This window comes from Trichomycterus rosablanca, chromosome 27 (assembly GCF_030014385.1).
Source record: "Trichomycterus rosablanca isolate fTriRos1 chromosome 27, fTriRos1.hap1, whole genome shotgun sequence".
NCBI classification, from domain to species: Eukaryota; Metazoa; Chordata; class Actinopteri; order Siluriformes; family Trichomycteridae; genus Trichomycterus; species Trichomycterus rosablanca.
In genome coordinates, this window is record NC_086014.1 from 11,353,644 (window position 1) to 11,362,703 (window position 9,060).

General features: G+C 38.2%; 1 protein-coding gene across 1 annotated transcript; it reads left to right on the forward strand.

Annotated features, from left to right (window-relative positions):
- The first annotated feature begins 1,369 nt into the window (after positions 1 to 1,369).
- Positions 1,370 to 8,657, forward strand: bzw1a (basic leucine zipper and W2 domains 1a). Its single transcript, XM_062989752.1, has 12 exons — positions 1,370 to 1,454; positions 2,566 to 2,638; positions 2,872 to 3,048; positions 3,138 to 3,232; positions 3,750 to 3,815; positions 3,938 to 4,073; positions 4,165 to 4,274; positions 4,397 to 4,567; positions 5,514 to 5,660; positions 5,837 to 5,975; positions 6,096 to 6,218; positions 7,483 to 8,657. The coding sequence occupies exons 2-12, from the start codon at positions 2,575 to 2,577 to the stop codon at positions 7,512 to 7,514; spliced, it is 1,260 nt and encodes a 419-aa protein (XP_062845822.1). The 5' UTR covers positions 1,370 to 1,454; positions 2,566 to 2,574; the 3' UTR covers positions 7,515 to 8,657.
- Positions 8,658 to 9,060: the final 403 nt, after the last annotated feature.

The window sequence follows — 9,060 nt, forward strand, 5'->3', positions numbered from 1 at the left end:
GTGTAAATAAATAAGTGTGTGGTAGCATCTTGTCCTGGGTATATTACCACCTTTGTGTTCAATAAACCTCATCCACATTTTGTTAGCATAGAGACCAACCTACCTTCAACAATGAAAAGGAAAAGGACTAAAATTAGCAGCATGTATTCATCATGCAGTGGACCACATAGTAACACTTGCTATTTTATAAATCATGATTAAACACATAGCACTTATGGTTAATTATTTATAAGGTTATATACATGATTACTCATTACTATTGCAATATCTGTACTTTCATAATGTACATTAAGGTCATTTAAGTCTTTTGCCAAGGTTGGGAGAAGAACTCAAACTGTCACCTTATGCTAAAAAGACATTTGTCTGGATGCTCAAATACAAACTTGAAACCACCATAAAACAGGTCTGACATTGGATGGATGGATGGGTGGATGATGGATGGATGGATTGGATGGGTGGATGATGGATGGATGGATGAATGGATAGATGGAGGGATGGATTGGATGGGTGGATGATGGATGGATGGCACTATACATACACATAGGATACTACAACCTGTAAGAACCTATAAATATAAATACTGTTGATGCAGTATACAAACAATTCACAAATATTCATGGTGCCTTGGTCTTAAAGGCTTTTGATTAGGGCCTTCTTTCTTGCGCTGCACCCTTATAGCTCAATAAATGTACATAAATGCAATAAAATTAAAACGCTATACAACATTATACCATCCATCCATCCATCCATCCATCCATCCATCCATATAACATTATGAGCACAGAAACCAAAGTACTTTCTGTACAAGAGTGAAAGCCCTAAATGTACCAGTGTGTCCCAAACCACACTTAATTTACTATGTAGTGCACTAGTTAGTGAGTGTAGCCTGTTTTATAACTAATTTTTAAAAGCTCATTGTCCTTTATTGGAACACTTGTACATCTAATAATTAATTAAATCAAGTTAGGGTCAAAATTAGGAACTGCAGTGCATAAATAATGAATTTTGTAGTTTGTAGGGAGTGTGATGCTATTTCGGACGCAGCCATTGATATTGAGAAATCATAAAATGGGACTTCCCACACGTCGTTACAATGGAATTGTGAACGTGGAAAAACAATGTGGTAAACCGGGGTAGTTTTAATATTACAAAAGCACAGAAAGGTGTGAAATAAATCTACCATTCTAAATTTGATTTAGTGAACGTATTAAATAATACTTTTTTAAAGTAATTCTTTTAACACGTTTTAATTTCCAAAGATACGAATGTAAAAACAGACTGTGTGAAATTTAGCCCCCCCTTGACCAGGTGAAATGGACTGTTCCAGTGCCTTTATAAGCTCCGCGCCTGCGTACTCGTGTCTCGGAAGGGTTTTTGTTAGTGGTTTTAGGCCAGCCATTGTGTCTCTCGTTAGTTTTTTCTTCTAAGGCCGTTTTTTATCTGAATTAATTTCGGTAAGTCCATTTTTATTTTAATTGAACTTTGTGGGGTAAATTCGCGTCAATATTTTGCATTATTGCTTGACGGACAGCAAAAGCTGTCTTGTAATTGGGCTTGAAATAGTAGCTTTGGGTTACTGAGGTGTGATGTGGCTGTTCGGCAAAATAGCGACTAATTTCGTTTTTATAGGTTAAACGACCTCCTGACTACTAAACCGTCAAAGAATAAGTTAATCTGGCTATTCAAAATCAGTAAATGTATATATTTTTCTGGAGTGTAAAGTCAGCCGGCTGTTAGGCCTTGCCAGGCTAGCATTGTTACAACGCGTTCAGTTTTGCGCATGCGCTCTGGGCACCACCGGGTAACTAACGGTTAGAGCAGATTTTGGTACAAGTTTTTAAATCGTGTAAATTAATGCATAAATTTGTGCACCCCAAAGCACAATTTGACTAAATTACTAACAGATCAGTGTAAATAACAACTTTTATGTGACAATCATTAGAATGCATTGTCCAGTGGTTCACCTATTCATACTGTTATAATCGTTGTAGCTTAGTACAACATCTATTGGGTCAGAAATATACCTAAACCAACTTAAATTGCTGCGTAAGGTAAAATCATAGTAAGTCAGTATCACAGATGGCACATCTGTGCTTAAAACAGCTTGTTTGGCTGCACCTATTAAAGTACATTGCATTGCAAACAAGCTAAACTGCTGTAAATGGCAGTTGGACCATGACTTTATTGCATTAAACCATAACTAACCTTTTTAACCTTACTAGAAAGTTACTGATGGGGTGCACAAACTTTTTTCCAAATCTGCATTGGATGTCATGCCTGAAGGATGTTCTGCTCATTCCTGGTCCCTAAAGCTCAGCCAAAGTTTGTTGCTGATGTTGGCCTAGGCCACCTTGCTTTGCTGCCCTGATATTCTGGGCATTGTTTTTGGTGTAATGCCTGTAAAGAATTGTATTTCAGAAGTCTTTTCTATAAGTAACTTGATGTGATTTGGTGGGTAAATAGTAACTTTTTTTTTCTATGCTTTGTGTAGTAATCTGTAATGCTTTTTTGTCTTTGGCTGATTATCAAAATTGTTTAACTTGTATCCAATTTTCTTCCATGCAGCTGTCTTTTATGAATAATCAAAAGCAGCAAAAGCCAACGCTAACCGGCCAGCGTTTTAAGACTCGGAAAAGAGGTATGTGTGAAGACTTCAATGTACTTATTTATAAATCCTTTTCAACCATGTTTATACTCAAGCATTTTACCACATTAGTGGAGTGTGACCATCTGTAGTGTGAAATAAAGCTGGCTTCTTTAACCAAACTTTATTTGCCAATCTTAAAGCAACTTGCTAGAACCGTAAAATCAAATCTATCCTGGCTCATTACTGTGAACAGAAGTTTGTGTTAACTTGGTTTTCCTCTTCAGATGAAAAGGAGAGATTTGACCCTTCTCAGTTTCAAGAAAGTATCGTACAAGGCTTGAACCAAACTGGCACTGACTTGGACGCGGTCGCTAAGTTCCTGGATGCCTCTGGATGCAAGCTTGACTATCGCCGGTATGCAGAGACACTCTTCGACATCCTGGTGGCCGGCGGAATGCTGGGTAATGAAGAAAGCCCTTTCATTATTTCTCTTTGCCAGCTGTTTATTTAGTTCATTTTGCTGATAAGGATGTATTTATTTATTTTACAGCCCCAGGTGGGACCTTATCTGATGACATGACCCGTACTGAGTACTGTCTCTTCACTGCAAATGAAGATCTGGAGACAATGCAAGCTTATGCTCAGGTGAACAAACTGGCTTACCATGCTTTTGAGTAAATGCACTTAATGCATATTGTAGGTCTATATATTTCACCTTTTGATCTTTACTGCAGCATCTCTTTGGTTTAACTTGTTTGGCCTGCTTAAATATTGCAGTATTAGCCAGTGGTGATTACAAAATTCAATGTTTAGCTTAATCTGCAGATTCCTTTTTTACTCTAAGATGTAATGCTGATGCATGCAACCTTCTATAGAACATGGGATCAGGTGTTGTGCACACTTCCATCACATGGCTTGTGCTAGTGGCATGTTAATGCACATACAAAATGCTCAACTATTGCCCAATGTTGCTTCTTATTGTACTTGCTTGTGGGTCAGGAAAAATTAGCCCTTGCATCTCAAACTTGCAAACATTGGAAATCCAAAATTAATTACTTGCCTACTTAAATAGGAAGCAACAATTATTAATTGCATTACTGAATGATGCTGTTTACAGTTGTCAGATTAGCACATTAGTAACCTCCCCTCCTCCTTCCCCTAGGTTTTTAACAAGCTGATCAGGCGGTACAAGTACCTAGAGAAAGGTTTTGAGGAGGAGATCAAGAAGGTAAGTCGAGCCATTCTTTTTCATAGCATTGTCAGTGGTGCACTGCCACATTGCCCTGGTTCTTTTATGGAAATGTGTCTTTAAAAATATCCTGAATCTGACTGGCTTATTTTGTTCTTTAGCTGCTGCTGTTTTTAAAAGGCTTCACTGAGTCTGAACGTAATAAGCTGGCCATGCTCACGGGTATCTTGCTGGCCAATGGGAATATCTCAGCATCCATCCTAAACAGCCTCTACAATGAGAACCTGGTCAAAGAAGGTAATCTTCAGGGGAATTTTGATTTTGGCAAACATGCATTAAATAAATCACTCGTAGTAATATAAATGTTGGGCATTTGTTGTGATTACAGGTGTTTCTGCTGCCTTTGCGGTTAAACTTTTTAAATCCTGGATAAACGAGAAGGACATCAACTCTGTCGCTGCCAGTCTGCGTAAAGTCGGCATGGACAACAGGCTAATGGTATGTTTCACTAGTCTTGATGATGCTTTTGCATTTCGTTTAGGCCTGTCTTTGTGAATGTAGTGTAGCGTCAGTGTAAAGCGAGACATTTACCTAGCCTTACTGTTTTGTTTTTTTTACAGGAACTTTTTCCAGCTAACAAACGAAGCTGTGAGCACTTTTCCAAATACTTCACGGATGCCGGGCTGAAGGAACTGTCTGACTTTGCTCGCAACCAGCAGTCCATCGGTGCCCGCAAGGAGCTCCAAAAAGAGCTGCAGGAGCAAATGGCTCGTGGCGAATCCCTCAAAGATGTAAGTTTAAACTGCATTTGTGCTGTTAATTTCTTTATGCAACTTTACAAAGATGCACTTGTACAATATAAGTTTCAAAATGCACTTATCAGGCTTGATATTGATATTAAGCACAGCACAGTTCAGGTACCATGATAACTTATCCTAATTAAAAATAACACTAAGGCAAATAACTTAATTAGCATGCTGGTCTGGTTTGTATTTCAGACAAATCTGTGAAATGCTGCTCTTTTGTATACTTAAGAAATCATGTTGCTATGAAATGAGTGCATTTTACACTGCTTTATGCTCATTAGGAGTCAAAATCACGGTGTGGTGCAGTAATGCCCTAGACAGGATGCCATTCCGCCAAGTATGACTGGCTTACCGCACTGCTTGGTATGTGAACCCTGGATCCCAGAAGTAGTGGACTAGCATAGTTTACTGCTGTGCCATGTGCTTTATTCTGAAAGCTTAATCCATTAATAAAATGTGTCTTCAGGAACTGCTGGTAAACTTCAAAAGCAGCTTTTTAGTTGCTGATTGAAATTGCAGCATTTCTGCACACCACTTGGCTTGGTCCTAGTGCATTTTTATAGTGCTTGGGGTAAAAGATAGGGGGGAAAAAACCCATGTGTTCAGAAGATGTTGGTAGCAGGAAAGGTGGTCTCTACAGTATGTGGTCAAAGCTGCAATGTGAAGCTGTTTTCTAAGTGTTTATAATTTTGGCAGTTATTACGCATTACAGAATTTAGCTTCTCGACTTTCCCAACCAGTATTGGCTGTTATTGTGAGTGGTGAAGAACATACTACATATGTAGGGGTGCAGTACTGGCCTAAAATGGATCAAATTGGATTTGATGCTCCTGGCTACTTTGCAATAATTGGTCGTTGAGGACAAAGGATATCAAATTAAGGATTTGACAATGTTCACTCTTGTGTTAACGCTTCCACTTTGCCGCTGCAGATGATCACTTATGTGCGAGAGGAGATTAAAAAGGCGAGCATCTCCGAGCAGACAATGGTCGGTATGGTTTGGACAAGTGTCATGAGCTCTGTGGAGTGGAACAAAAAAGAGGAGCTCGTCACTGAACAAGCCATCAAACACTTGAAGGTAATTACTTGTGCTTTTTTGAGGAAGTCTCTTAATTTAAAATTTTATCTTTTTGGTGACATTACTGACTTTTTTTCCACCCTGCTTTAAACCAGTGGACTAAAATTCTTCTAACTTACTACTGTACAGGCCTGGTTGAGTTTACTAATTGCTCCATGCATTTTTGTTGACTTTAGCAATACAGCCCTCTGCTGAAGGCGTTCACATCACAGGGCCAGTCTGAACTTACCTTGCTCCTAAAGATCCAGGAGTACTGCTATGACAACATTCACTTCATGAAGGCCTTCCAGAAGATTGTGGTGCTGCTTTACAAAGGTATGCATTTCTTGGGTGTTAATTCAAGCATGTAGTCTAATACGATGTAAAAAAAAAATTAATCACACTGGGGAGAGAAGGTTAAAGCTTATGTTGGGGTTTTGTAATGTTTGTTGTTAGCTGATGTTCTGAGTGAGGAGGCCATTTTGAAGTGGTACACTGAAGGGCACTTGACTAAAGGCAAGAGTGTCTTCCTGGAGCAAATGAAAAAATTTGTGGAGTGGCTGAAGAATGCAGAAGAAGGTAAGATGTATATTGAACTGAATATATTATCTAGAAATTAAAGTGGATCAGCTAGCCAGAGTAAAGACAATATGAACACAAATTGAATAGAATGAATAGAACTGAGACCACCAACATACCAAAGACTCACCAAGTCATTAACACAAGATGCAGAACTGGCCAAACTCATCTTAATTAGGGCTGTCAAACGATTAAAAAATTTTATCGCGATTAATCTCAGAATTTCATATAGTTAATCGCGATTAATCGCATTAAATAAAATCTGTGTAAATGTTATAGAAAACAAGGTTTTTTAAGTGAAATGTGAAAAGTGGACGTTTCTACACGAAGTGAGTTTTTTGACCCTTTTGGGGCTTCCATAGTTCATGGACTAGCGTGCTTGACTCCGGTATTCAGTGCCGTAACAGATTAAGTTAATAAAGTGTTTTGCTCCCGACAACTTGAATATACTGTGTATTTATTTCTTTATTATGCAAGTGCATCCCTACGACGCTCAGTTATATTATTTTAACAAACCGCAAATGAACAACGGTGGCAAGTCCGACATTAAAACGTTGGTTCTACCAGTCAAGTCTCAACATGAACTAGAATTTGCGTTAACGGCACTTTTTTTTTTTTAATCGCGTTAAATTGAGATCGCGTTAATGCGTTATTATCGCGTTAACTTCGACAGCCCTAATCTTAATAGAATACCCCAAATACACACAGGCAAGACAACAAAAACACAATACAAATTCTGACACGAACCGTTTCAACCATAAAAATATTGAAGGTCCCCATAATATATAAATACTAGACACTAAAAATGGCATGTTAAACATGGTGGTTAAATCCAGTTAAACAGTTGGTATAATGATTACTCATTAAATGATGCCTGTTCGTACTGTAGTCATATGGTTGCTACAGTAATTTGCTGACTCCATGGTGTGTAGTTTGGCGATAAGACTGTCACTTCAGACCACAAGACAGATATTGTACAGTGGATTTTATACAAGGTCCTTGTTGGTAGCAGGCTCATTGTGGTTCTGAACTGATTTGTTGCAGGCAGTTTGAAAATGCTTGTACACTGACTAATTTTATTTTTTAAATAATGGTTTAAGATTTAACTTACCTTGATATTCAAACACTGAATCCAGGCCTTGGTGTGTGATTTGTTTTCCTTTGTCATTTAGTTCACAAAGAATTTTGGTTTGCCTCACAATTTATCCAAGTAAGCTGCTTTGCACACCTGAACTAATCTAGCTTTTGTGTGCTTGTTTTTCAGAGTCTGAATCTGAAGAGGAAGAGGGAGACTAAAGCTTCAGCTGCCAGAGCCACTGAATGGTTTTTGTTACAGAAGTGCTCGTCTGTTTTAGTATTTCCTTTTCCTTTCTTTTGGATTCTACCTCCTGTTTTTCAACCTTAACACTTTAGGTGTCATTTAAGGGCTCTAATGGTTAATTTTCCTCTTTTTAAAAAAATCTGATCTTAAGGTTTACACTTAACAGTGCAATTTTTGTTTTTCTTTTCCACCCAATGTGGCAGTATCCAATTACAACCTTTCCCCTTGCTGGTGCCGCCCCACCTCCGACACTAAGGAGGACTGTAGCTGTCGGTCAACACTTTACCTGCTAGAAGTAGTGTCTTGCAGAAGTAGTGTCTTGCAGACCGCTCTACCATGTGTGCAACCAGTTGGTTGGTTTTTAGTTGGTGTTTGACCATTCTGCCACTTTTTGGAAAAGCATTTGCAAATCCTAAATTCTTTGACTGCTTAACTTTACTTCCTTAGGCCCTTAATCTGATGCCTTTATAGCCTTGGGCAGTGGTTGCTCAGCAGTTAAGGCAGTGGACTAGTAATAGGAATGTTGCTGGTTCTAGTCCTATAACTGTCAGGTTGCCACTGTTGGGCCCTCGAGCAAGGCCCTTAACCCTAGCAGTCACGACAAAGTTGCCTTGGTTAAAGGTGGCCACTAATGTCAAGTGTGACCAGTCGGCTAACAAATTAATTCCCGTCACTAAACTTGATTGCACTACAAGGTTACTGATTTGTTTTCCCAAAATTTCCTTGTCAGAATTATGCAAGTCTGAACAAATTAAGGAACCTCAAGTTTGCCACTGCGTTTCATAAGACCTCAGTAATGTAGTGGTGCCAAACTGTGTCTAACTGAAAGTGCAGATTTAGAATTGTGTTAATATTTTAATGTGGTTTAAAACTGAGTATTGGCACAGGACTAAGCACACTTGGTTAATGAATCACAGTTAAGACTATAATCATGTTACTGACTCGGTCAGTTTTCCCCCCTTTGGAGCCTTGATGCCGTTTAAAATCTGTTAGCTTCTTTGACTAGTCACCTAAAGCTAATTGCCCTCTTAAATGACCCCTGACTTTCTTTCTATGTTTGATTTATTACCAGTTTCTTTAATCTGACTTTTTTAAGAAATAAAAAAATCGGAAATAAAGTGAGTGCCTTTGGATTTCTTTTGACCGAACCCATGCTGAATGTTTACTATGTTTTGGCTGATCAGTTCTAATGGAAGATAGTCATTATGTTAACTTTGTTGCAGCACTTAGGGTTTTTAAATGTGATCTTTGCAAAATATTTTATTAGTACTTTAGTTTGTTTAATGAAATTTTATGGGTTTATATAATGGTTAGAGGCTTTGAAATCGCATCGTACGTGTACCTGATTAGGTTAATGCTATCTTTAATAGTGGCTTTAAACAGGAGGGCAGAATTTCTCATGTTTGTGCATAAATTTGTGTAACATTCTACATGCATGTTTTTGGGGATTTAAATTACTATTTAAATTTACGTTACTGACTACTTTGTTAGCTTGTTAGCATTTTGTGGCTAGGCTAAAAT

What these genes read in the sequence shown, in the direction of transcription:
- bzw1a (XM_062989752.1), top strand. Translation starts at nt 2,575, where the DNA reads ATGAATAATCAAAAGCAGCAAAAGCCAACGCTAACCGGCCAGCGTTTT. An exon ending in GTGGCGAATCCCTCAAAGAT is followed by an intron (nt 4,568 to 5,513) that starts GTAAGTTTAAAC and finishes TTGCCGCTGCAG; the next exon opens with ATGATCACTTATGTGCGAGA. An exon ending in GCTGAAGAATGCAGAAGAAG is followed by an intron (nt 6,219 to 7,482) that starts GTAAGATGTATA and finishes CTTGTTTTTCAG; the next exon opens with AGTCTGAATCTGAAGAGGAA.